General features: G+C 69.0%; 3 protein-coding genes across 3 annotated transcripts; 2 read left to right on the top strand and 1 right to left on the bottom strand.

Moving 5' to 3' along the window:
• Positions 1–451: 451 nt before the first annotated feature.
• Positions 452–10,366, top strand: LOC309414224 (uncharacterized protein; the record flags this gene model as incomplete). Its single annotated transcript, XM_082011521.1, has 21 exons — positions 452–964; positions 1,180–1,371; positions 1,450–1,596; positions 1,732–1,865; positions 2,203–2,375; positions 2,488–2,722; positions 3,520–3,744; positions 3,821–3,984; positions 4,068–4,197; positions 4,262–4,380; positions 6,149–6,264; positions 6,740–6,838; positions 7,966–8,193; positions 8,281–8,427; positions 8,605–8,738; positions 8,904–9,076; positions 9,179–9,416; positions 9,496–9,720; positions 9,801–9,964; positions 10,053–10,178; positions 10,258–10,366. The coding sequence occupies exons 1-21, from the start codon at positions 898–900 to the stop codon at positions 10,364–10,366; spliced, it is 3,345 nt and encodes a 1,114-aa protein (XP_081867647.1). The 5' UTR covers positions 452–897.
• A 2,039-nt stretch (positions 10,367–12,405) lies between these two features.
• MTX1 (metaxin 1) lies at positions 12,406–15,186 on the bottom strand (the record flags this gene model as incomplete). The annotated part of the gene is made up of 8 exons (XM_082011374.1): positions 15,095–15,186; positions 14,922–14,991; positions 14,403–14,482; positions 14,153–14,245; positions 13,552–13,734; positions 13,290–13,366; positions 12,712–12,866; positions 12,406–12,632 (listed from the first exon to the last, which is right to left on the bottom strand). Exons 1-8 carry the CDS (start codon positions 15,173–15,175, stop codon positions 12,406–12,408), a joined length of 966 nt encoding a protein of 321 aa, XP_081867500.1. The 5' UTR covers positions 15,176–15,186.
• A 726-nt stretch (positions 15,187–15,912) lies between these two features.
• On the top strand, positions 15,913–24,401 carry THBS3 (thrombospondin 3). Its single transcript, XM_082011416.1, is given in 24 exon segments — positions 15,913–16,089; positions 16,092–16,383; positions 17,531–17,737; positions 17,920–18,176; positions 18,258–18,360; positions 18,603–18,629; positions 18,945–19,027; positions 19,138–19,262; positions 19,264–19,417; positions 19,621–19,761; positions 19,926–20,003; positions 20,087–20,239; positions 20,366–20,476; positions 20,596–20,703; positions 20,954–21,113; positions 21,229–21,347; positions 21,488–21,540; positions 21,729–21,922; positions 21,996–22,174; positions 22,290–22,338; positions 22,520–22,716; positions 22,792–22,964; positions 23,559–23,698; positions 23,894–24,401. Coding segments are annotated over 24 exon segments (3,330 nt in total). The 5' UTR covers positions 15,913–15,921; the 3' UTR covers positions 23,953–24,401.
• Positions 24,402–26,614: the final 2,213 nt, after the last annotated feature.

Below are 26,614 nucleotides of genomic sequence, written 5' to 3' on the forward strand. Positions count from 1 at the left end.
CCTTTTGCCACACCAGGCTGCGCAGCCACGTTTGCCATCGTCGCCTGGGGGACCTGGACCTTCCTCAAGCTGGTGGTTGTGGCCACAGCAGCGCTTTGGGGGGAGCGGGGGAGCCGGGGTGATGGGTAGGGGTGAATCGCCCAAGGTGCTGCTAGAGCTCACTAGCACCTACGGTGCCCGTCAGCCTGCCCGCGGGCTCTGCTGCGCTTCCAGGGATTCACCCAGACCCTGCCTGACGAAAGAAAGAAATCGGCTCTTCCATCAGGGCATTGCAGTGGGTTCCCAGAGCCGCCCCGTGCTGCACCTCCCCGCGCTGGTGGGGCCCTTTGTGCAGCCATTGCTGCCAGCGTGACGTCCCCGTCTCTCCGCGCCGGGGGCTGATGCCCTCGCACGGCAGCGGAAGGCAAGGGGGACCCGGTGTTCCCTGGCTCTGGCCCTGCGGCGAGGAGACACACGACGGTCTGGGTGCGAGACCAGCGGGAGGTACGGGCTGGGAGGAGAGCCAGGAGGAGCTGTGGGGGTGGGAGAGGGTGTGCTGTGGAGGGAGGTCTCGCAGCAGCTCCCGGTAAAGGCGAGGTGGGGAGGCTGGAGCTGCCTGAGGAGGAGGGCTGGGAGCAGCCGGGGTAGAGGTGGGTGGGCTGTGGGCTCCTGGGAGGGATGGAGCCACCTCACCTTCCTGCAAGGTGAGGGTCTTCGCGGGGGTGGGGAGGACAGAGCGTGCGGCAGGAGCTCGCTGGCAGCGGGAGGAGGAGCGGGGGCAGAGGAGACGGTGCTGATCCAGCCGGGGAGCGCAGCCAGCCCCCCCGCCCTCGCCTGCGCCTGCCTTGGCTGAGGGTGCCCCCGCCTGCAGGCTCTGCACCCCAGGACCCGCTGGAGCCGGGGGGACGTGGAGGGGCCATGGGGGCTGTCGGTGTCCTGGGATGGCTGCTGCTGCCGCTGCTGCAGGCGGTGCCCCGGGCTGCAGGTGAGCGCGGGGATTCCGCAGGGGTGGCGATGGGACAGCGTGGCTTGGTCACTGGGGTGCCCCGGGTCAGGAGCCTGGGGGCAGTGCAGGAGCTGGGGTGCCCGGGGAGGTGATGGGGTGTGGAGGATGGTGACACCCTGGGGCAGGCAGAGGAGCTCTGGCAGGGACGTGTTCCCAAGCTGGCAGCTGCCCTCGCCCTTCCTGTGCCCCCCCAGGTGCCCGGCCCTGCAGCCCCAAGTACTTCGGGCGCGATGCCATGGTGTGCGTCTGCAACGCCACGTACTGCGACACGCTGGACCCCGTGGTCCTGCCGGCCCTGGGCACCTACGTCAAGTACGAGAGCAGCAAGGCCGGCAAGCGGCTGGAGCGCAGCGAGGGGAGCTTCCAGCGCAGCCTGCGCGCCCCAGGTGCCCGCGGCGGCTGGGTGGCACGTGCCACTGCGTGACCCCTGGGTGCTGCAAGCTGAGCTGGGGTGTCCCTCGCAGGGCTGCTGCTGGCGCTCAACGTCTCCGTACTGTACCAGCACGTCAAGGGCTTCGGCGGGTCCCTCTCTGACGCTGCTGCCATGAACATCCTGGGGCTGTCGCGGCCGGCCCAGGACAACCTGCTGCGCTCCTACTTCTCCGAGAGTGGTGAGCAACGAGGGCACCGGCAGCGTGGGGTGGCTCATGGGGTCCCCGAAGGTGGCTGTGCCCATCCCGCTTGCAGGGACGCCCATCACCTGGGCACCTGCTCTGGTGCCGCCTGATGCCTTTCTTACTCCACAGGGATTGAGTACAACCTCATCCGGCTCCCCATGGCTTGCAGCGACTTCTCCGTGCGCCCCTACAGCTACGACGACATCCCCCACGACTACGAGCTGAAGCACTTCAGGCTGGCGGAGGAGGACGTGAAGATGAAGGTGGGACGCTGAAGCCACTGTCATCAGCACCTTGTCCCCTCTCCCGCCGGAGCTCCTGCACAGGCCGGGACCCCTGTGACCAGGCGCTGCCAAGCCGCACGCACGGTGGCAGGGTGTGTGGGGACAGCGCGTGGGAGCTGGCACCTCCTCCGGGGCACGTCCTGGCGCATCCCGGCTGGCGCTGGCAGGGTGCGGAGCTGGGGCACCGTGCCATAGGGTGGTGCTCGCAGGCTGCTGTTCCCTGCAGAGGTCCCTTGAGTGCTCCCTTTCCTCCCACGCTGGGCCGTGTGGTTTCAGGGGGCTGGGGCTGAGCCCGTCCCTCTGCCCCCTCCTGCAGATCCCCCTCCTGCACCGAGCTTCAGCCATGAGCGGACGGCCGCTGTCGCTGTATGCCAGCCCCTGGACATCTCCAGCCTGGATGAAGAGTAACGGGGACGTCCGTGGGAAGGGCACGCTGAAGGGGCAGGCGGGGGACAAGTACCACAAGACCTGGGCCAACTACTTCATCAAGTACCGTTCCCTGGGGCTGGGGTGCTCGAGGACCGCAGGGGGCTGGGGAGTGGGTTGGGGCAGGCAGGGAGGGGGCAGGCACGGCTGACGCTCCCCCCCTTCCCCGCGCCAGGTTCCTGGACGAATACGCCAAACACAACGTGACCTTCTGGGCGGTGACGGCACAGAACGAGCCCCTCGCAGCCCTCCTCACGCCCCCCCAGTTCCCCACCATTGCCTTCACCGCCGCGCAGCAGCGGGATTTCGTCGTCTACGACCTGGGCCCTGCGCTGGCCCGCAGCCCCCACCGCACCCAGCTCATCATCCTGGACGACCAGCGCATCCACCTCCCGCACTGGGCCAAAGCGGTGAAGAGCAAAGCCCGTCGCGTTGCCCAGCTCCTTCCTCTCCCTCCAAGCCCCTGTCCCACCCAAGCCTTGGGTTTTAGCTGAAAATGAAGCCAGCAGCCGCTCCCAGCCCTAGACAGAGCAGGGAGGCAAACCAGCTCCGCCGGAGAGGGAGCCAGAGCTGGCTAATTCGGTAGCAACTGCCTCCGCGTGTGCCTGGCTGAAGCAGGGACGGGAGGTGTCATCCGCGTCCCGGATTCCCGCAGCGCAGCACGCAGAGGCACTGCTGGCACGCCAGCGCCTTCTCCGGGCAGAGTTTCGGCTGATTCGGCTCACCCTTCGCAATGTGGAGGAGCTGTTGGTGGGAATTACCCTAAGCCAAAAGGAAAGCGTGCTCCTGCCCCTGCCTGGAGCGAGGCTGCGGCCGCAGGCGAGGGCGCAGCACGTCCCTCCCTTGTCTCGAACTGGTGCACCTGGGGACCAGGCAGGGCAGTGGTGTGAGACCACCCCGGGGGGACACACACACACGCAGACAGAGGACCAGGCAGCAGCGGGAGCCACGCAGGGAGCGAGGAGCCCACCGAGGGGCACGTCTGCCCCCACGCTCCGTTGCTCTTGTACCCAGCGGGGTGCCCGAGCCATGCTGGGGTGCTGCTTGGGGTGCAGATGCGGGAGCCTGTGGTGCCCGCAGGAGGGGACAAGAGGGGAGGCGGGTGGCCCTAGGAGACCCCGCTGTCATGTTGGGGAGGGGTGTCCATCCCCATGGGGCTCAGGGCACTGGTGGCCCTGGTGTGAGGCACCTCCTCTGGTCCCCCCAGGTCCTGGGCAACGCCACCGCTGCCCGCTATGTCGCCGGCGTGGGGGTTCACTGGTATCTGGATGGCGTCGTGCCGGCCAGCTGCAGCCTGGAGGCCACCCACAAGCTCTTCCCTGACCATTTTCTCCTCTACACGGAAGCCTGCAGTGGCTTCCTCACCCTCCGGTTCTCCGTGTGCCTGGGCTGCTGGGAGCGAGGGGACCGCTACAGCCACAGCATCCTGACGGTATGGCCCCCCATACTGCCCGCCTGGGCCTGGGGGCCCGGCTCAGCCCGGCTCAGCCCCTTCCTCACCTGCCCAGGTCCTAAACCACTTTGTGGCCGGCTGGACGGACTGGAACCTGGCCCTGGACCTGGAGGGGGGCCCCAACTGGGTCAAGAACTACGTGGACAGCCCCGTCATTGTGGACAGCAGCAAGGATGTCTTCTACAAGCAGCCCATGTTCTACCACCTGGGGCACTTCAGGTGGGTCAGGGCTGGTGGGATTCAGGTGCTGCCACCAGTCTGAGATGGGGGGCATGATCCTTCTCCTGCTCCTCTCCCTGCAGCAAGTTCATCCCCAAGGGCTCCCGGCGTGTGGGGCTGCACAGCAGCCGCCGATGCCTCATCTGTCAGCTGGAGCACGTGGCCGTCCTGCGCCCTGACGGGGCCCTTGTCCTGGTGGTCCTCAACAGGTCAGTGGGGCAGCCCAGGTGAGGGGATGTGGGAGGATGCTCAGCCTTGGCCGTGCCAACCCGCTCAGCCCCTCTCACCCCCCAGGTTTGGCTGGGATGTGCCATTTGGGATCCGGGACCCCGCTGTTGGTTTCATCGAGACCGTGGCTCCAGCCAACTCCATCCAGACCTACCTGTGGCGCCAGCGGTGATGGCCAGAGCAGTGCTGGGATGGCACCGAGTGGCTGGGGGTCTCCGGGGGCAGCTCTCCCCCCACCTTTTCCAGCATCCTTTGCTGGTGGAAGCAGGTGGTGACCCACTGCTGGGGATGCAGGAGGGACCAGGGGTCCTGCCCCTGTGCAAAGAGCTGTGTGAGCTCCTGGCTCTGGGGTCTGGCCAGGGCTGCCGCTGCGGGCGCTCCCCAGCCTCCCCCATCCCTCCCCGGCACGCCCCAGCCCCCCGAAAGCTCCTGCTGCTCTGTCTCCTGGACCACGCTTCCACACGTGGCTCCCTTGAAACCTTCGCGTGTGTCTCGGGCGCCAAGTAAAGCCGTGACGCGCTCCCTCCGGTATGCGCCGTCCCTGTCAGTGTTTCCTCTACGCTCTCGGAAATTGCTCGGTTTTCCTCGGAGAGGCAGCGAAGGGCGAGGGGTGCCCCGGAGGGCTCCATCCCTACGGCCCGTGTGTGGCTGCCTTGTTTATCACCGCAGCTGGAGCCTCAGCCGCTCGCCAGCTCTTGATTCATTTCATATGTGCTGTTGGTTTTCCCCAGCCTACTCTTTTTTTTTTTTTTTTTTTGGAATCAAAATGTCCTGTTGCACCAGGGCAGATGCTGTAGAAAAGGCCAAGTAAATTATATCAGTGTCCCCATCCACCAAACCTTGCAGACAAATTAGGCTGATGCCATCTCTTCCAGAGCTCACGCTGCTAGCCGCAGCCAGCCCCACTCCACTGGTGTGGCCTCCGGACAGACTCCCCTCTATTCTGGCCGTAGCTGACATCGAGCTGGCAGCCTGCAATTACCTGGCCATCCTGTTTGCTCTCTTTAAATACCGGCTACAGTATTTGCTTGCTCCAGCCTTTGGGAACGTTACTAGCATCTTTGAAGTCCTGGAATGAGAAAGCCAGAGCAGTCCTTGGCAAACTCCCCTTGTGTGTGAGCTGCAGAGTTGCTGATGTTGGGGAAAAAGAAGAAAAAAAAAAAAAGAGGTTTAACAGCTGTTTTCTTGGACTGCGGCATGAATGTGGCACCAGGCTCCGTCTCAGCCCTGTTCGCGGAGCACATCTGCGCGTCCTGCGCTGTCATCGGTGTTCCTGGGTAGCACCGGCCCCGACGGCAGCTGGGCTGTACGCCAAAGCTCTGCCGTGCAGGGAAGGTGCCGATGGAGTCCCGCACCCCCAGACGTTCAGGGACGCGTGTGCAGGGAAACGCTTCGGCGCAGCCCTTCCGAGCGGGCTCCGTGCTCCCCGGCCGTCTGGAAACGCATCTGCCGCAGGGCTGGCACCTTCCCTCCGCGCCGAAAAGCTGCCGGGAACGCTGAGGGATGCAACGTCCCCGGCGGCGGGTGTGAGGGGCCGGGCTGCGGCTGGGAGAATTGCCCCCAGAGTCCCCGCCGGCCACAGCCTGTGCCGGGGGGGTCTTGCTCTGGCCGCAGAGGGAGGAGCGGTACCCGGGCGAGGGGCTGCGGTCCCCAAACGAGGGGGTGCCTCCCTGGCCACCCGCACGAGTGGCAGCTGGGGGGCAAGGGGGCCGGGCAGATGCCGCCTCTCCCCTGGCTCTGCGCGCTGCAATTAGGAAGGATCCCAAATTAGAAGGTGTGGAGCCCAGACTTGTTTTGCAGATGATAAAACTGTTGCAGCCTGCTCCGCCCCGGCTGGCTGCGGGCGTGGGGGGCACGGCCCCGCGGCAGGGGTGAGCGGAGTCGGGCCGCGGCAGGCAGCACCCGCAGCCCCCCGCTGCACCCATCACCCCCTCAGCCAGGCGGCAAGGAGCGAGGTGCCGTCGTCCCCGACGCAGGTGGCCGCCCGCGATGTCGCCTGCGGCCGCGGCGGCGCCTCTGCCCACGCCGGGAAAGTCGCTGGCGCGGCCGCAAGTGGGGCACGGGTCGTGGCTGCGACGCTGGCTGCGGGCAGCTCTCGCCTGCGCCCATTGCAGTGCCGAGCTGCTGCCGGGCGGGACGCGGGGCAGAGCGGCCGCACGAACCCAGCAGGGACGCCTGGGGGGGCACGGCCAGCCCTACCCCTGCCCAAGGGTGTCCTGGGGAGACAAGGCTGCTTCCGTGGGGGTCTTCACAAGGGGAGCCCCGCGGCTGGGGCTGGGTGGAGGCGGCTGCAGGGGGTCCTGTGAGGGGTGATGGAGGAGCTTGGGGGGCTGGTGGGCATCCCCCCCCCATAGCCCAGCTTCCCTCTGGGCGCTGGGACGGGTTTCAGGAGAGCTTTGCAAATGCTGCGGTGAGTGTCGAAAGCTCTCATTGGAGCAAGGTTGCAAAACCGTCCCTGGGCTCCTCTTCAAACGCGCAGAGTCCCGTGAGCTGTCCTCTCCCGGACTCACCTTTCCGGCTCCGCCAGACACCGTCACCTCCTACCACGCGCAGCCAGAAAGCTGGTCCTGCCGCCCCGCTGCCCCGCGCCCAGAAGAGACGTGGCGAGAGGGTTTTCTGGCAGCAGGTGAGTACCCTGGGTCCAGAGTGACTTCATCAGCCGGTGGGGACAGGGACGTCCCTGGACGGCAGGACCACGCGGAGGCCATGCCCACGGCGCTGGGCATCGCCCCCAGGCAGGGAGGAGGGGGCGATGGGTGCGGGACAGCCCGCCTGGCCCCGGTCCCCATCCTGCACAGTCTCCGGGAGCAGCGAGCTGGCGCCGTCCCACCCTCGCCTCCCCTTGCCTGGGGGCAGCAGCCTGGCACCGGGGTCCCGAGGCACGGGGTGACCGCTCCCACGCCCCCGTCCAGAAGCTCCTTGCCCAGCCTCGTGGGAAGGACGGGGCAGGGTGGGAGCACCCGCAGAAGCAGGGAAATGCTGAACCCCTCTGGGCCGGGGGCTCGAGTCCCAAACCGCTCTGGCTGGGCAAGCCCCAGCCGCCCCACTCGTGGGGTTGGGAGCGTGGAACCGTTTGCTCCTGGCCACGGCTCGGGGGGCACCAGGGACGCGTGGAGCGGCACGGCACGGCACGGCACAGCCTTGGGACAAGCAAGGAGGGAGAAGGAGTGGGAGGGAGGCGCGGGGAGTGAACCGAGCTCCCGGCTACAGCCGGCGTGGGTGGCTGGGAACACCCGGCCGGTGGGTGTGGAGCGGCACACACCTGGGGGGTTGCACCCCCGGCTGGGATGCGGCCGGAGCTCTCCATGGGCACCGGCGGGGTGGGAAGGAAGGAAAGCGCTGGGCTGGGGCTGCGGAGAGTGGGCAGGGCGCTGGGGGCTCAGCCCTGGCAGAGGGTGCTGGTGCTTCCCGAGGCTCCTGGGCAGGGTGGTGCTGGGGCTGTCCCTGCCCAGGGTCTCTGGCCCCGTGCAGGGCTGGGACAGGGCGAGAGGAGCTGGTTGCTGACACCTGCCAACCCGCATCCAGCCCTTCCAGCGTCCGTCCGAGCCGCACTGCAGCAGAGGTGCCATGGGGCCTGGGTGCAGCGGTGTCCTGGGCTGGCTCCTGCTGATGCAGGCAGCGCTGAGGGCAGCAGGTAAGTGCTGGTGCCCCGTCTCCGAGCACGGGGCTGCAGAGGTCAGTGGTTTGGGGCGGCAATGCCATGGGTTTGGGGTCCGTGGTGGGTTGAAGGGGGGAGCTAGGCTCCTGCTGCAGCCCCCTGTGCCTGCCCGGTCCCTCCTCCTGCTGCAGGTGGCCGTCCCTGTGATGCCAAGGACTTTGGTCATGGCTCGCTGGTGTGCGCCTGCAGTGCCACGTACTGCGACACGCTGGACCCCGTGGTCCTGCCAGCCCTGGGCACCTACGTCAAGTACGAGAGCAGCAAGGCCGGCAAGCGGCTGGAGCGCAGCGAGGGGATCTTCCAGCGCAACGCCAAAACCCCAGGTACCCGCTGCGGCCGGGCACTGCTTGCACACCAGGGAACAGAGTTCATCCCTGCACAGCGGCTGCGACAATGTTTGTCCCCCACAGATTTCCACCTCACCCTGGACACGGCGCAGCGGTACCAGAAGGTGAAGGGCTTCGGTGGCTCTGTCACAGACTCAGCTGCCATCAACATCCAGTCCCTGTCCAAGGATGCCCAGAACCACCTGCTCCGCTCCTATTTCTCCGAGGAAGGTGAGCCTGGGGCAGAGTGATGCTGCTGGGTGGTGGGGCCGGTCTGTCTGGCCTTCCCTGCTCAGGATCTGGCTGCTGAGACTCATGCCAAGGGGCTGGGAAGCTGCTGGAAACTGGTGGGGCTGCACCCCCAAAATGCTCCCCAGGGATGCCCACCACCACCCACCCTGTCCCCAGGCATTGAGTACAACCTTGTGCGCGTCCCCATGGCCAGCACCGACTTCTCCGTCCGCCTGTACACCTATGCTGACGCGGAGGGCGACTTTCAGCTGAAGCACTTCAACCTGACGGAGGAGGACACGCGGATGAAGGCGAGTCCCACAGGGCGAGCCTGAGGCGCCAGGGCTGCAGCCTGGGTGGGATGGGGAAGGGGAGCACCTTCCCCCTGATGGGGAGGGAGAGGACTTGTCCTGCCGCCTGCGGTGCCAGCGCTGGGGCAGACCCGCAGAGCTCACTGCCATCCTGGTTCTCCCTAGATCCCCATCCTCCAGGCAGCCCAGGCAGTGGCCAAGAGGCCGCTGTCGCTGTATGCCAGCCCTTGGACCTCCCCGGTCTGGATGAAGACAAACGGCGCGATGACAGGGAGGGGGACGCTGAAGGGCAGCCCCGGGGACAAGTACCACCAGGCCTGGGCCAAGTACTTCATCCGGTGAGGGGCTGCAGGAGCACAGCGGGCACCGGGGTCACCGCGCTCAGGGCCAGGGCTGGCGCTGCCGCGACAGGGCCAGTAACCATCTGCCCCTGCGCCCAGGTTCCTGGACGAGTACGCCAAGCACAACCTGACCTTCTGGGCAGTGACGGCAGGGAACGAGCCTACGGCTGGCGAGATCGTCTTCTACCCCTTCCAGTGCCTGGGCTTCTCCCCCGAGCACCAGAGGGACTTCATTGCACGGGACCTGGGCCCCGCGCTGGCCAACAGCTCCCACCGCGATGTCCGGCTCATCATCCTGGACGACCAGAGGGTGATGCTGCCCTACTGGGCGCAGGTGGTGAGTCCCCACGGTGGCTCTCCATCCCCCATGGCGGCTCTCCCAGCACTGGTCACCGGTGACTCCTTTCTCCTGCCAGGTTCTCAAAGACCCTGTGGCCGCCAGCTACATCAGCGGCATCGGCATCCACTGGTACCTGGACTTCCTGGCACCCATTGACCTCACGCTCTCCATCACCCATCACCTCTTCCCAGACTATTTCCTCCTCTCCACGGAGGCCTCCACTGGTTCCTACTTCTGGGAGCCCAGAGTGGTGCTGGGTGGCTGGGACCGCGGGAGCAAGTACAGCCATAGCATCCTGACGGTAGGGCTCGGCAGGGGCTGCCGACGCGCCGGCCACCCCGCGCACTCGCCCACGGCTCAGCGCCGTCACCTGCCCCGCAGAACCTCAACAACTACGTGACAGGCTGGACGGACTGGAACCTGGCCCTGGACCTGGAGGGGGGCCCCAACTGGAGCAAGAACTACGTGGACAGCCCCGTCATCGTGGACAGCAGCAAGGATGTCTTCTACAAGCAGCCCATGTTCTACCATCTGGGGCACTTCAGGTGGGTCGGGGCCGCGGTGGCCGGCAAGGGGCCGCCGGCTCTAGCTGCCGTCCCAGGCACCATGCTCAGGCCCTGCTTGTCCCTGCAGTAAGTTCATTCCTGAGGGCTCGCAGCGTGTGGGGCTGGCTGTCTCCAAGAAGTGCCACCGGTGTGACCTAGAGCACTCCGCGTTCCTGCGCCCCGATGGCGCCATCGTCCTGGTGATCCTGAACCGGTGAGTGGCTCAGCCCCACACCCCAGCTCGGAGCCCAGCTGCCCCCTCTGACCCAAATCCCTTCTCACATCTCCCTCAGCTCCCCCGTGGCTGTGTCCTTCGGGATCTCCGACCCACGGGTTGGCTTCATTGAGGCCACGGCTCCTAGTGACTCCATCCAGACGTTCCTATGGAAGCAGCTAGCCTAGCACAGCCGCGGCTGGCACAGGACGGAGGTGCTGGCACTGGGAGCGCGGTGCTGGTGGAGAGCTTGGGGATGGGCCCCTGCACAGCACTGGGGCCGCGGCACAGCCCCTGCAGCCCCGCAACACCCCAGGGGACCTGTTTGATCCAAGGGCCGCAACGCCCGCTCTTTTCTAGATGTTTTCATAAAATAAACAGGTTTTCTACAACCTTGCCTGCGCCCCCTCTGCCCTCCCTTGCTGCCTGCTCAGCGGGCAGGACTGCGCCCAGGAGCCAGAGGAGGTGGCTGGTTTGGGGCCGGTGGTACCTGCTGAGCCCCACGGGGTCCCATCCTGCCTCTGCCTGGGTTCCTGGGGACACCCTTCCGGGGACTCGGTCCGTGCTGCAGGGAGGGAGGGGGCTGTCACCCTGAGGGGTGGCATCTCCCTCCCCTCTGCCCACTGCAGCATCCCCCAGGCAGGGCAGGGGCCAGAAGCTGGCAGGGACCTGGGGCCAGCAGCAGCCAGGACCCACAGCCAGGATTCAGTGCAGGGCCCCAACATCAGCAGCCCCGGCTTCTCCTCCCGGCCGGAGCAGGCGGCTGTGTGCTGCGGTTTCTCCTGCTGGAGCATCCATCAGCTCCCCCCCCCAGCTAATGGGAACCGGGAGCGTCGGGCACATACTTCCCGAGTGACGTTATGGGGGAGCAGGCACGGGGGGGCTGCACTGAGTCATCCCCTTCCCACTGGGGCCCCTCGAACTGGGCCAGCACGAGGGAGGCTCCGCAGCCAGCCCCGGCGCAGCGGCACAGCACCGTGGCTCTGCTCCCAGCGCAACGTGCGGCCCCCGTGGCCGTCGCACCCACGCGGGGGGCACGTGTCTGGGGAGCTCAGCCCGCAGACGCCAAGCACAGCCAGACCCCGAGGGTGCCCGCAGCAGCGGTGTCAGGATGCCGGCGGTGGCGGCAGCCGGTAGCCAAACAAGCGAGGGCTGTGTGCCGTCTGGCAGCCGGCGCACAGGCGAGCCGGGCCAGACGCCGCTTTTCCATTTGCGCGCTTGTAAACCAGCAGCGGCCAGAGGAAACCGCGGCAGTGCAGCCAGCCTGGGGGCTGAGCCCCACACGTGGGCCCAAGGGAGCACCACGGGGCTGCCGGGGCACATGGTGCCTGGGGCCGCTGCCCCCAGCCCCAGGTCCCACCCTGCAGCCCACGGGCCCTCGGCCGGCGCTCGCAGAGCCACGCTTACCACGCGGCGCGCTTTTGGCGGCGCCAGCTCTGAGGAACTCCCCGTTGCTGGCAGGCGCGGAGGAATGCACACAGAGCCGTCAGCGCCGGGGGGATCCCTGCTGCAGCCACGGCTGCTCGCCACCCTGCTCGCGCCGCGGCGGGGAGCTGGGCTCCGGGTGTCCCTCCAGCACTGCGGAGCATTCGTGCCCTTCTGGGCTGGGGACGCGTCCTGCCGAGGAGCCCGGGCTGCCCTTCCCGCTGGTTTCTGCCGTGGCAGGGACGGTGCCTGGCCCTGCCACAGTCCCCGGGGAAGCGGGGCTTGCAGCAGTGTGTGGGGGGGGACAGGCCCCACGGAACCTGCTGCCTGCTCTGCCTGGCAGCCGCAGGGCAGCGATGCCACAGGGCAGGGGAGAGGGAGGACCTGGCCCCACAGCTGCCGGAGAAGGGATGGGGGATGCTGCCGAGACACTCACAGACGCTTTTAGGAGCCTTTAAACCTGCAGGTCCCCCCAGAGAGCCCCAAGGCTGGGGGCAAGGGGCAGAGCTGCGGGAAGGACACAGGGTACCGTGTCGGGGCAGAGCAGGACAGGCAATGGGGCAGTGCATCGGTGCCCACTGCAGCGCTCCAGCCTGTGCAACTGGGGAAACTGGGAAGGGCCCTGAGCTTGCTGGGAGGAGAAGAAGTTTATTGGCATGGCAGGCATGCTCCCCATGGAGCGGGCTGCAATTCCTGGCAGAACACAGAGCAGAGCACCCGCAGGGAGCAATGCTGCCAGGCTCCTGGCGTAAAAAACAGTCCGTTCCAGGGACTGGAGGAAGAACAGTTGCGCAGCTCCTCCTCACTCCTCCTCCTCCTCTTCCTCCTCCTCCAGGGCGATGGGCTGGCGGCCAGCTGGCCCCACACCGCCACGCTGGATGGAGACGATGCCGCTCAGGAAGGCGTAGCCCAGCATGGCCACCAGCCCCACCAGCACTGACAGCAGCTGGTTGCGCCGTTTGTGGGGGTCCTCCTCCGCCTCGCCGCCATCGGCGCCTGCAGCCCGCGGGGCGCTGGCTGGGGGCTCACCTGGGGAGGCAGAGCAAGAGTGTGGAGGGGGGACAGGTTACCCTGAGCCTGCGGGGCGAGGCGGGGGGACGCATCTCACCTCCGTCCCAGGGGAAGTAGAGGCTGAGGATGGAGGTGCAGTAGTTGCACAGGTTCTGCAGGGACTTCAGGTGCTGCTGCAGTTTCCCGTTGGGCAGCTTTGCCTTCAGGAGCGGCGCCAGGCGGCTGAAGACAAAGGCGTCGAGGGAAGCCGGCCTGGGGCACAGAGACCTGTCCACACTGTCCCCACCCAAAGCCACCCGGATGCATCGGCGCTCCCAGCCCCCTGTGCCCCCGGGGATGGCAAGCGGCCCCTCCTCCTCCTCGGGAGGGCTCTCTGCTTCCAGCCCCCAAGGTAAGGACGGGGGGAGCAGTACGATCCCATCCCAGAGCAGCACCGCTGGCTCCAACAAGAGACGGAGAAAGAGATGCCGGGGCTGGCGGCAGCTCCTGGAGCCTCAATTCCTGCCACCCGCGTCACTCCATGCTGCCGCAGCCAGCCCCGTCCCCTGTGAGTCTGTCCAACCCCCAAAGCGATGTGCATGGGCTGCGGCTTCCCCACAGACTGTGGGGTCTCAGTCCTGCCTGGGTGCCGGGGGCTCTCAGGCCCCAGAGCACCTTCCCCCTATGGTCACCTACGAGTCTCCGAAGAAAAACTTCTGGGAGCCAAGGCGTTGGGACAGGAGTGTCAGGCATTCCCGAGCATCCCGGTAGAGCTGGAGAAGGGGGACAGAGGGTTGTCACCCACCCGACCGCATGGCAGACTGCCGCGGTGCTAAGGGGAGCGGGAAGGGGGTGCTCGGCCATGGTGAACCCTGGAGCCCAATTACGATTTTGGCCTCACATGGGATCCTCTGGGCACCTGCCGACAACCTGCCGTGCCCAGACCACATCCCCTCACCTCCTTCTCCAGCTTCTCCTCATCCTCCATGTAGCCATCTCCCCACATAAGCTGCAGCCGCTCCACGTGCTGCTTGTGCATGCAGTTGGGCAGGAAGAAGTTCAGGGGAAAGGGGACGGTTTCCGCGTACCACTTCCGTGTGTGCTCCACGTAGTTCTTTGCATCCACCCAGAAGGTGTGGATCTGCAGCAGAAAACAATCTGTGCCCTGGCCATGATGGGGCTGGAGCCAGCGCAGCCTTTTGCCGTGGCGGGCGCTGCAGAGCCCATGCCCAGCGCTGCTCACACCAGCGCTGTGTTGCCCGGCACAGGGCTGGCTGCCCCCGAGACTGCAAGGGGCTGAGAGAGCATCAGGGTCAAGGCCAGACCCCAGCCCTGGCTGCACAACCCATCATTGCCACACAGGACCCCCAGCACCCTGATCCCTGCTACTGATGCTGCGGATGATCCCCTGGGATTTTGCTGCCTGCAACGTTCTCTGGCTCTGCTGGTGGCTGGGCGCCCACCTGAGCCCACCGGTGTCGCTCCAGGGAGCGGATCCAGTCCTTGGCGAGACCACCTTCCCCGTGTGCCCCCCGAGATGTTTCCACAGGGAGACTCACCAGCACCGGCAGCAGTTTCTCTTCCAGCAGGGACACGAAGGCCAGCGTGTCCGCTCCTTGCGTAGCCGAGAGGTCGTAGTCAGCGTTGTACTTCTGCAGAGCGCACGCAACGGGCACGATCCAGCGGGGAAGCGGCAAATCCTGCCCGTGCCTCTTGGGCAACCACGACAAAGCCCCCTCTTTCCCAGGGGGCTCCGGTGCCCTCCAGCCCCCAGCCTGGGGCAGGGGGTGCCCCTTGCCCCCCCCCTACCTGTTTCCTGAGGTGAGTTATGATCTGCTGCGTTTTGGAGATGGTGCCCTCGTCCCGTGTCTTCAGTGCAGGCAGGGACCCTGAGGGCAGGGAGAGGGGTGGCTGCAGGCAGCGGTGCCTGGGGTGCACCCTGCCACGGGCGAGGGGTACGGGGGGGCTGTGCCAGGGTGAAGGGCCCCCACGCTCAGGTGAGGGAGTGCAAGGCAGAGGTGCATGTGGCGGGGTGGGAGACACAGAAGGTGGGGCAGGGGGGCACCGTGATGTGAGGGGTGTGGGCGAGAGGATGAAAGCTGTGTGTGACGGGGCACGGGGAGCGTGCCGGGACGAGGGGGGATGCAATGGGGTCCCAAGGGTGCGGTGGTACAATGGAGCGGAGGGGTGCGATGGGGTGAGGGGGGCGTGCACTGGGGTAGGGGGGTGCAGTGGGGCAGGGGGCACCGGGCTGTGCCGGTGCGGAGGGTTGGGTGGTCCCGGCTGCCGAGCGGTGCCAGCGCCGGTAGCCCCGGCGGGAGCCCTTACCGGAGGGGCTCCTCCAGGGGCTGGTGACCCGGTGCACCTTCAGCGGCGCCCCGGTGAACCGCGCGTAGGTCTGCAAGAGAGGAGAGCGGCGGCGGGAGCGGGGGCTCGGCCGGGCGGGACGCCTCGCCGCCGGCCCCGGCCCCGCCGCCGCCCCCGGCCCCGCCGCCGCTCACCAGCACGGCCAGGCAGTCGGGGTCCACCGAGGGCAGCCCCCAGCCCCCGGTCCAGCAGAACAGCTCCATGGGCGCCGCCATCTTCCCGCCCGACCCGGAACCACACGGGCCGGCTCCGCCCGCCGCCACCGCGGGGCGGCTCCGCCACCGGCGGCGCCCGCCGCACCGGCGCGGGGCTGCTCGGTGCCCGAGCGCGGCGGAGCGGGCTCCCCGGGACGGGGACCGCTGCGCTGGCCGGGTCCCTGGGGCCGGGCCCCGCGCTCCGTCCCGCCCCGCATCACCCCGCACGTTTCCATGGAAAGCAAACAGGGGCGGGAGCCCGCTGGCAGCGGGGGAGAGGAAACTCCCCGCGTGCCGCTCGGGAGCAGCCCCCGCCCCCGCTGCCCGCGGCCGCCGGCGCGGGGCCCGGCCCGTTGTTATGGAGCCGGGGGAAACAGCAGTAAACACGGCCGGGGCGCCGCGGGCCGCCGCCCGCCTTGGCCGGCGCTCAGCGGGGAGCGGCTCGGCCGGCCCGAGCAGCCCCGGGCGGCGCGGCGGGCTCCGGCGGCACGGACCGGCCCGGGCGCCGCCGCCGCCCCCGCTCCCCGCAGCCCCGGGCGGAGGGGAAGAAGCTCCCGGGAGGAGCTCGTTACGCTGCTCCGGGGCTTGGGCCGGGTCCCGGCACTGACTTCACGCCGCTGAGCGCTCTCCGGGCGGGCTGGCTCCGCACGCTCCTCCCGCCGCCCGAGGAGCAGCGCCCGGCCCGGGGGCTGGCATCTCGGCATGGGGCACCCCCGGCAAAGCGTCCCCGCGCCCTCGCCCGCGGTCCCCGGCGCTCCCGGCCTGGGATGCTCCGGCGCTGCTGGGGCGGCTCTGGCTCGCAAGAAGGCGGCCCCAGACTGCCTGACCTCCCGGTGAACCGGCGCCTGCCACACTCAATTGCTGTGAGCGGGAGCTGCGCCAGGGGCGGGCAGCGCCGGGGCGGCCGGTGGGTGGCCCGCAGCCCCGCGCCCGGTGCGCCCCGCCCCGCCCCGCTCCTCTCCGCCGGCGGGGCTGTGGCCGGGCCGCCGCTGCCGAGCGCCCGCCGGGGTCCCCGGGATGCGCGCCCGTGATTGACGGCTCTTTGTTTCCTCCTCGTCGGCAGCGCCGGCTCCTCCCCGCTCGCGCCACCCCGCCCCGCCGCGCTCCGCTCCGCACCGGCGGCACCGGCGGCATGGGGGCACCGGCGGCCGCGGGGGGCCCGGCGCTCGGCGCGCTCCTGGCGCTGCTCTTGCTGGGCGCCGCCGGCGCGGCTCGCCAGGGGCTGCAAGGTAAGGCTGCCGCCGGGCCGGGCCCCGGGGCGGCGGAGCGGCGGCCCCGACGGCGCGAGGCGGACGGGGCGCCCGGCCCGCGGCCAGCCGGGAGGCGGCGGCTGGAGCCCCCCTGTCCCCACTGTCGCCAGCCGGCGGGCCCCGGCCCCGCTCCCCGGCCCCGGGCCGCTGACAGCGGCTCTGCTCGCCCTGGGAGGTCTGGCAGCCGGGCTGCGGGCAGCGGGGGACAGAGGGACATTCATACCCGGAGGTCGGGGCGGCCGCCGGCACCCCCCAGGACCGATTCTGCCCGGCGGCCAGCCCGGGGCAGGCCGCCGCCGGCCCCGTCTGGACGCCGGTCCCGATGATGGCTCGGGGCGGCGGGAGGGCTCTGGTCGCGCCGCGCGGGGCGGCGGGGGCTCCCGGGCCCGCGATGCGCGGCTGGGGCTTGCCCCGGCGCCGAGGCTCCTCCCGGTCCCCTCGGTGCGGTTGCACGGAGCAGGCGGGCATCCGTGCGGCGGCGGGACCGGGATCTCCGTGCTTCCCTGGAGCGCCCCGGGCCAGTGCCGGGGGCTGGGCCGTTCTTCCAGGAGCTCCCCGGTTCCGCTGCGCCTTGGCGGGCCGGCCGCTGTCGCTGCTCCGGGCCGTCCGTCGGGGCCGGTCCCGGAGGGGCTCCGCGCTGCCTCCGTAGCTCCACGCGGCGTCCACGCTCCGCTCCGCGATCCCGGGGGGCCGGACCGGCTCGCCCAGCCATGCCCGCCCCGGCTGCGGGGATGCTCGGGGCCGATGGGGCCTTGCTGCCGCCCCGGCGGGGAAGCCCCGGCTGCGGAGCGGGGGAGCAGGGCAGGCTCCGGGCCCGGGACCGCGCTGGGCCGCCGGTCCCGCCGGTGGCGGGGGCTCCGCGGCTCCCTCCCGGCGGTGCGGCCGCGGCGCTGCCGGTCCTGGAGCGCCACCGCGCGGGGCCGGGGCTGGGCGGGGCCCGGAGCCCTCGGGGCTTCCCCGGCCCCCCCGGTGCCCGGCGGTCCAGGGACCGGCCCCCCCGAGCCCTCGGTCTGGCCGGGCTCCCAGCGGGCCGGGCCGCGGTGCCCCGCAACGGGCATCTCCGCGCCCCTGCGGCCGGAGCTGCAGCTGCCGGTCCGGATGCGACCCCCGTGCTTGGCTTTTGCAGTCATCGACCTGCTGATGGTGAGTGAGGCCCGGCAGATGGCCAGCATAGCGCACAAGATCCGGATGGAGCTCCTGACGGTCAACGACGTTTACCTCCTGTCCACCTTCCGCCTGCCCCCAAAGCAGGGGGGGACACTCTTTGGCCTCTACTCCAAGAAGGACAACACGAAGTGGTTGGAGGTCTCCGTGGTGGGGAAAATCAACAAAGGTGGGTGCCTGCTGCGCAGGGACATGCTGGCTCTGGTGTTGCCATAATGCTCAGAGAGAAAACAGGGACCAAGTTCCTGCCATCTGCGTGGCCTGCTGGGGAAAGCAGCGGGTGCACGCTGGCCCCAGGGGACTGCCAGCACTGGGGGGCAGAGCTGATGGCCCCTTCCCGCTCCCCCGCAGTCCTGGTGCGCTACCTGCGGGAAGACAACAAGCTGCACTCGGTCAACCTGCAGCACGCGCATGTGGCGGATGGGCAGAGCCACACCATCATCGTGCGCCTGAGCGGGCTGCGCGGGGACATGCTGAGCATGGAGCTCTACGTCGACTGCAAGCAGATGGACTCCGGCGTGGGGCTGCCCGAGCTGTCGGAGATCCCCCTTGCAGAGGTGGAGTCCATCGAGGTGCGCACGGGGCAGAAGGCCTACCAGAGGATGCAGGTGAGTGCCAAGACCCCCCCCTGCACCCCCAGGGACAGGCAGAGCCCCTCACGGTTGACTTTGTCTCCCCTTGTACATTAGGGGTTCGTGGAGTCAATGAAGCTGATCCTGGGAGGGTCCATGAGCCGCGTCGGGGCCCTGAGCGAGTGCCCTTTCCAAGGAGACGAGTCCATTCACAGTGCAGGTAGTGGCACATCCGCGCCCTGCGCCAAGCAGGAACAGCGCAGAGGGCTTACGGGGTCACCCATGCATGCTGTGTGCTGTGGCGTGTGGAGGTGGGAGGTGACGGCATGTCGCACAGAGGGGTGCTCCTGCCTCTCCCGGTCCAGCGTCCCCACGCAGGTGGGAGCTCCTGTGCTGTGCACATGCTGACGCTGCTGGGCTTTTGTGGCAGCGTTCAGCAATATCCTGTCTCTCCCCTTGCAGTCACCAGTGTGCTGGCCTCCATCCTGGGTAAGTCCCTGCTCTGCTTCCCCCTTTCCCTGGCATGAGGATGATGGCAGCATTTGGGGCGCCACAGAGGCAGAAAACCTGTCCCAGTGCCCTGAGTGCCTGCAGGGCCCCAGGGTGGGGTGGATCCAAGGGCATGGGATGTGCTACAGGGGAAGGGGTCCTGTGTGTGGACCAGGGAGGAGGAGGAGGGAGGAGGAAAGGCCATCGTCTCTCTCCTCCTCCTGGTGCGGTGCTGGCGGGCAGAGCAGTCCCTGGCCCACAGCCCCGGGAGGCTGCGTCTGACCTGGGGCTGATTGTCCTTTCTGCTCCTGGCAGGTGAGCAGACCAAGGCACTGGTCACACAGCTGACCCTTTTCAACCGGGTCCTGACAGAGCTGCGAGAAGACATTAGGGACCAGGTGAGGCGGTTGGGGCGGTATCAGCTGTCCCCAGGCTGGCTTTGCCCAAGGGCAGGGTGCCAGCCGGTTCGCTGCATCCCCCTGGCACTCCGTGCCTTGCTGCCTCGCAGGTGAAGGAGATGTCTCTGATCCGCAACACCATCATGGAGTGCCAGGTCTGCGGTGAGTGCTGGCAGGGCTCTGCTCCCACCTCAGGGGGCCAAGGGCCGCCCCGTCTCACCCCCTGCCCGGCCCTCCTCAGGCTTCCATGAGCACCGGTCCCGCTGCAACCCCAGCCCCTGCTTCAGTGGCGTGGACTGCATGGAGACATACGAGTACCCTGGGTACCGCTGCGGGCCCTGCCCGCCGGGGCTGGAGGGCAACGGCACACACTGCGCCGACATCGATGAGGTGGGCGTCCTCCTGGGGCGGGTCAGCCGGCAACGTCTGAGCCCCAGCGCTGCCAGAGCAGCGTGGGCAGATGATGCTTCCCCTCTACAGATGCATCCAAAAGCCGGGGAAGGGCCTTTCCGGGACACCCCGGGGCAGTGGCCACCCCGACAGGTGTGATGCTGTGCCTGGGGGTGAAGCCTTTCTCTCTCCCCGTGCCACAGTGTGCTCATGCCAACCCCTGCTTCCCTGGCTCCAAGTGCATCAACACGGCCCCCGGCTTCCGCTGCGAGCCCTGTCCCCGCGGCTATCGGGGCAACACCGTCTCAGGCGTGGGGGCAGACTATGCGAGGGCCAGCAAGCAAGTGAGTGCCGTGCCACAGGTCTCGGCTGGGTCCCTGTGGGTGCTGTGGGCTGCAGCAGCAGGGTGCTGTGCCTGCCGGAGGAGGGCAGCTTTCACGGGCAGGATTGGGCAGAGCCGCAGGCGGGGAAAGGCCCCAGGTGACAGTTTCTCCCGTGCTGCTGGCAGGTTTGCACAGATATTGATGAATGCAACGACGGGAACAACGGGGGCTGTGACCCTAACTCAATCTGCACCAACACGCTGGTGAGCAGAGCTGCCCCGCTCCCCTGCCTGGGGCCTGGGGCCGCCCTGCTCCCCTAATTCTGCCCCTGCCCTCTCTCTCCCAGGGCTCCTACAAGTGTGGTCCCTGCAAGTCAGGGTTTGTGGGGAATCAAACAGCCGGCTGCATCCCACAGAAGTCCTGCAGCACTCCCACCTCCAACCCCTGCGACATCAACGGCTTCTGCACGTTCGAGAGGAACGGTGAAATTTCCTGTGCGGTGAGTGGGGGACAGGGGCCAGAGGACTGCGAAGGGGGAGGGCGCAGGGGGTATCAGCACAGGCAGTGGCTGGTCCTGCCAGGGCCCTTCCCCGCTTCCTAGCCCCTTGGTTTCTTCTTTCTTCAGTGCAACGTGGGCTGGGCTGGCAATGGCAACGTGTGTGGGCAAGACACGGACCTCGATGGCTACCCGGACGAGCCCCTGCCCTGCATCGACAATAACAAGCACTGCAAACAGGTGAGCTCCTGGAGAGGGAGGGCACCATCCTTGGGAAGGAGGTGCCGGGGCTCGGGGAGCCCGTGGCAGGGCTGTGCTTCAAACCGTCTTGTCCCCATCTTTAACGTCTGTGCCTGCAGGACAACTGCCGTCTGACACCGAATTCGGGACAGGAGGACGCCGACAATGATGGCATCGGCGACCAGTGTGACGATGACGCTGACGGCGATGGCATCAAGAACGTGGAGGTGGCTGTGCTGGGTGGGCAGGACATGCCTGTGGTCTGAGGACCATGGTGGGCAGAGGGCTTCTCCCCTTGGCTTGGTGCTGATGCCCTCAAGATACTTCTTCTGGGGATCAACAGGCCGTGGCTGTGGCTCTGGGATGGTCTTACTGGGTGTGCTGGAAGAGATATCCTCCTGCCCTGAGCCGCGTGGGACTGTGGCTTCTTGTCTGCCAGCCACCGCAGCGTGGGCATTCCTGTCCCCTTCCCTGCAGGACAACTGCCGGCTCTTCCCCAACAAGGACCAGCAGAACTCAGACACAGACTCCTTCGGCGATGCCTGTGACAACTGTCCCAATGTGCCCAATAATGACCAGCGGGACACAGACAGCAACGGCGAGGGGGATGCTTGTGATAATGACATCGATGGGGACGGTGAGCGGCTCTCGGGGCTGGCCTGCCTGCGTGGGGCTGGGGCTGCTCACAGAGCAGGGCTGCTGTCACGCCAGGCCGGGGGGGTGAGGACATCCACCCAGCGCTGTCCTTGCAGGGATTCCCAACATGCTGGATAACTGCCCCAAGGTGCCCAACCCTCTGCAGACGGACCGGGACGAGGACGGCGTTGGAGACGCCTGTGACAGTTGCCCTGAAATGAGCAACCCCACTCAGGTATGGCGGGGCCAGGCAGCACAGGCTGGGGCAGGGGGTCCGGGGCATGTAGGACCCTGCCTGGTGGCAGGGATTCTCCTGGAGCTCGACACCCCGGTGCCTTGGGGTGTCCACTGAACTAGGCTTCTGGTCTCCTCCAGACAGATATGGACAGCGACCTGGTAGGAGACATCTGTGACACCAATGAGGACAGGTAGGGACTGCGCTGCTGCGGGGTCACCTTCCCGTCCTGCCCCGTCCCGTTCCTGGGGGCAGAGCTGGGTTCCCAGCTTGGGGGCCCAGGAGGAGGGATGATGGGATTTTGGGGGTTGGCAAGGGTGCTTGGACGCGGTGCCGGGTCCCCCGTTTGTGGCGCTGCTCTGACCCTGTTCTTGCTGCCAGTGATGGGGATGGGCATCAGGACACCAAGGACAACTGTGCCGAGATTCCCAACAGCTCCCAGCTGGACTCAGACAACGACGGGCTGGGGGATGACTGTGACAATGACGATGACAACGACGGCATCCCTGACTACACGGCGCCTGGCCCAGACAACTGCCGCCTCATCCCCAACCCCAACCAGAAGGACTCAGATGGTGAGTGCGGGGCCAGTGGGAGGAGGCAGACGCCTCAGCTCGGCCTGGCCCTGACCAGCATGCGTGTCCCCAGGGAACGGCGTGGGTGACGTGTGCGAGGAGGACTTCGACAATGACACGGTGGTGGACCAGCTGGATGTGTGCCCCGAGAGCGCTGAGGTGACGCTGACCGACTTCCGTGCCTACCAGACGGTGATCCTCGACCCCGAGGGGGATGCCCAGATCGATCCCAACTGGGTTGTTCTCAACCAGGTGTGGGTGCTGCCCCCTGTGTTTTTGGGGACTGCCCTTCCAAGGTGGGAGCAGAGGGGGACCAGGAGGTCCCCAGAGCTGCTGGGGCTGCCTCTCACCCAGCTGTCCCCCGCAGGGCATGGAGATTGTGCAGACCATGAACAGTGACCCAGGCTTGGCTGTTGGTAAGAGGTGCTCTCCCACCTGCAGACCCTGTGGGGCAGCCCCCCTACTCCTGTCCCCCTGTGCTGTGGGGTGAGGGCTGGTTCTTTGCCCTCCAGGTGGGGTAAAGGGTGGGCTGGAAGGAGCTGGTGCGGGGTCCTGTGCTGGTGGAGAGGGCTTCTTGCAGCATTTGCCCGCCTATAGGCTACACAGCCTTCAACGGGGTGGACTTCGAGGGCACCTTCCACGTCAACACCGTCACCGATGATGACTATGCCGGCTTCATCTTCAGCTACCAGGACAGTGCCAGCTTCTATGTGGTGATGTGGAAGCAAACGGAGCAGACGTATTGGCAGGCCACCCCCTTCCGTGCCGTGGCCGAGCCGGGGCTGCAGCTCAAGGTGGGTGCTGGCCACCCTGTGGGCTGGGTCGGGGGCCCCTGGCTGGGTCCCTCCTGACGCCCCGTGCACCCGCAGGCCGTGAAGTCCTCGACGGGCCCTGGGGAGCACCTGCGCAACGCACTGTGGCACACGGGCCACACGCCCGACCACGTCCGCCTGCTCTGGAAGGACCCACGCAACGTGGGCTGGCGGGACAAGACGTCCTACCGCTGGCAGCTGGTGCACAGGCCCCAGGTGGGCTACATCAGGTGAGCGGGGACCGGGCACGGCGGGGCGTGGGGGCTGCTCTGGCCAGGGTGTAGCGGGGAGGATGCCGGCTGTTGGGAGCGGGGGGTCCAGCCCCGGTGGGGGGTCCAGCAGTGGGGGATGCCGGGCACAGGGAGGCGGTCCCCTTCGGTGGAGCCACCTTTGTGGGGAGGATGCTGTCCGTTGGGAGGGGGTCAAGCCCCGGTGGGACCAGAGCGGTGGGGGGATGCCGGCCGCGGGGAGGAGACCTGCCCCGGTGGGGCCGCGGACGCGTTTCCCCTTTAAGGATCCCGCCGGGGCGGCCGCCGGGGGGGCTCCGCGGGCCGGGCCCGTCCGCCCCGCCGGGCCCCGTGGCCATTGTCCCGTCGCCATGGCGACCCCGCGGCGCCTTTCACATGCAAAGCGCCCGGCGAGGCCGGGCGGGGCGGGGGGCCCCGGCCCGCGGGGCCGGGCCCGGCGCCTTCACCCCCCCCCACCGGGGCGGGATGCCCCGGCCCGCTGCCCCCAGCCCGCAGCCCCAGCCCCGGGTGGGCATGCCCGGCGCTGGCCCCGGTGGGGTCCCGGTCCCCCGCTAACCGGCCGTTCCCCTCCCGCAGGGTGCGGCTGTACGAGGGCCCGCGGCTGGTGGCCGACTCCGGGGTGCTCATCGACACCACCATGCGCGGGGGGCGGCTGGGGGTCTTCTGCTTCTCCCAGGAGAACATCATCTGGTCCAACCTGCAGTACCGCTGCAACGGTGAGCACCGGGCCCGCCTCGCGGGGCCACCGGGCCCCCGCACCGGGGCGGGGGCCGAGAGCTCGTCGAGCATCTCCTCCCTCGCCCCTGCTGCGAGGATCGGGCCGCGGGGCCGGGGGCCGGGGGCTCTCCCGCTTTACGGGGGTTCGCCCCGCCCCGGCCCCTGACGCCCCCCCCCCGCCCCTCGCCCCGCAGACACGATCCCCGCCGACTTTGAGCCCTTCCGCCGGTTCCTGCTGGAGGGACGCGAGTGAGCCCCGCCAGCGGCGCCCACGCGCGTCCCGGGCCGCGCAGCCCCGCCCGGCCGGGCCCCGCTCCCGGCTCCCCGCGGACTTTGCATTGCCGGTACCGGCGCCTGCGGCCGGCAGCGGGGCGAGCGGGGCCCCGCGGGTGGCGAGCAGCTCCCCCGCCCTTCCCGGGCGCTGCCTGCCGCGCGCGCTGCCCGCTGCTGCTGCGGTTCCTGCCCGAAGTCTGGCCATAAAGTTTTGAGTGTTTTCTAGCCTGCGCGCCCGGTTCCTGGGGGCGGCCGGTGCCCCGAGCGGACACCGCCGCCCCCCCCCGCCCCCGCGCTCTCGGCTTCGTCCCTCGCCGTCCTCCCGGTGGCCGCCGCGACGTGGAGGGGGGAGCCGGTGCCCGGCCGGTTCCACCGGCGGAGCCCGTGGCGGCGGGAGGCCGGGACGAGTGCAATATTGGTAGGCGAGAGCACAACACTGCACCGCATCCCGTCCCTCCCGCCGCCCCGGAGGGAGCGGAGCCGCCGCCGCCGCCGCTCGGGCCGCTCCGTGGGAACTGCGCGGCGCGCGCCGAGCCCCGGCGGCAGTGCCCGGTCGCCATGGCGACGGGTGTCCCGGCAACGCGGCGGAATGCGCCCCCCCGCCCCGCCCCGGAGCGCGCGGGGCCGGCACCGGCCCGGCCCCCCCCGCCCCGCGGCGGCGGCGGCGACAATGGGCGCGGCGGCCCCGGGCCCCGCTCTTAAAAGGGCAACGCGGCGGCCGCGGGGCAGCGCCGCCGGTGCCGGTGCCTGGGCGAGCGTCGTCCGCCGCCCGATCCCGCCCCGGGGCCGCCCCGGGGCCGGGCTGGGCGCTGCCCGGGGGTATCACGGCGGCGCTGCGCGGGGCCGGGGCAGGTGAAACCGCGGCTCGGTACCGAGCGCCTCGCGTCCCGCCCGCCCTCCGGGGGGCGCACGGCGGAGGGGGGCTCGCGCCGCCCCGCCCCGGCTGCGAGGAGCGTCCGCGGGGCCCCGGTCCCGGTCCCGCGCGGCGGAGCCGGGGCGCGGGGCGAGCGTTGGGTGCGGCCGCGCCCGCCAGGGGGCGCCGCAGCTCAAGCGCCGCCAGGCGGGACTGGGGCGCGCGCGTGGGGCGGCCGCGCGTGTGCACGGGCCGGGGGGAGGGGGCGGCCCAGGACCCACCGGGTCCACTCAGCCCTGCCGCCACGCGTGGGTGCCGGGTCCGGCCGGCCGCACGGCCCCCGAGCCCGGTGCTGGTGGCCGGGGTTGTTGCCGTGGGCTGGCGCGAGAGGGCGTGGGGTGAGTGCTGGGGTGCCCGCAGGGGACGGACACGCGGCTCAGCGTGTCCGGCCCCTTCCTTCCCCTCGGCTCCCCCACGCCGCATGTCCTCTGCGGTTTTCAGCTTAAGGGGATTACTGCAGACCTTAAACCCTTGCTTTGAGCCGACTGGGGGCCTCTCGGGGACACCGGCCGGGAGCCGCATCCCCGGTGCCGACCCACATCCCCGGTGCCGACCCACATCCCCGGCGCTGAGCTGGGGTCGGCACAAAGAGCAGAACGTGGCGGGTCGGGAAGGGCGCAGCAATCCTGGCGAGGCTGGTGGGACTCAGCATCACCGTGCGGGAGCTGCCTGTCCCCGTGGCTGATGCTTTCGGGGAGGTCGTGTTCACCCAGTGCTTGCTGCCAGTCCCCTGCCCGCGCCCTGCCCACGTTCCCCTTGCCTGGCACCAATGCTGTGGACCCCATCAGGGGGTTGGGTGCAGCTGGGTCCCATCGCACCTGTGCTGATGCCCCGGCCACCCGTCCCTTGCCCCGCTGTTACTGCGGTGTGGACGGTCCCCTCCTCTCTGCTCCCTTTGTACCAGCACCTCAAAGCCCCGGCACAGCCTGGATGGTGTTTCAGCTCCACGCCGGGCTGGGCAGGATGCCGGGCTCGGGGGCACCCACCAAGGCCTCCCTGGGAATTGGGGCCCTTCCCCCCGGGAATTGGGGCTCTCCCACAGGGCAGGGGCAGGGAGGGACCAGGAAGGCTGGTGTGGTCTGGCTGTGCCAGGGGCACGTGTCGCTGGGGAGGATGGTGGCTCTGCACCCCGGCACGGGTGGTACCTGGTACCTCTGGGGTGGAGCACTGGCGTCCAGCTTGGCACTGGGCATCAGCCCGGGCTGGGGGCTGTTCCTGAGAGGGAGGGGGGTCTTGTGCCCACTGGGGTCCTCGTGCCCCAGGGGCCCTGCGACCTGGCAGGGAGGTTACTGGGAAGTACTGGGATTTCATGGGGCCCTGGGCCCCACCTGCGTAAGCAGTTGTGGGGGGAACACTGCTGTTTATTTGAGTGTAGGGTGAGGCAGTGGCTGGCTGGTAATGATTAACCCCAGGCTGAGCCAGAGGATGAGGCCCCCCCCCGATGAGTGAGGGGCTGCGGGGGGCTGCATCCCCCTCTATTTCCCCCCCCCCCCAGGTCCTGGGGGTTGCGGCTCATCTCCCGGGGCTGGGCAGATGCTGCACCTGGCTGCTGCCCCTTCCCCGTGCCCCCACCTGAGGCTGCGCCCACCCGCAGCACGGGGACACTGGCGCTGTCCCCCTGAGCCGGGGGAGCATGAGGGACCCAACCCGGTGGGAGGATGCTGTGGGGGGCCCCATCAGCGAGGCGGCATCCCTGTGCCCTGCGCAAGCGGGATGGAGGGACCCCCCC

The sequence above is a fragment of the Phaethon aethereus genome (assembly GCF_964289735.1).
Source record: "Phaethon aethereus genome assembly, chromosome: 28".
NCBI classification, from domain to species: domain Eukaryota; kingdom Metazoa; phylum Chordata; class Aves; order Phaethontiformes; family Phaethontidae; genus Phaethon; species Phaethon aethereus.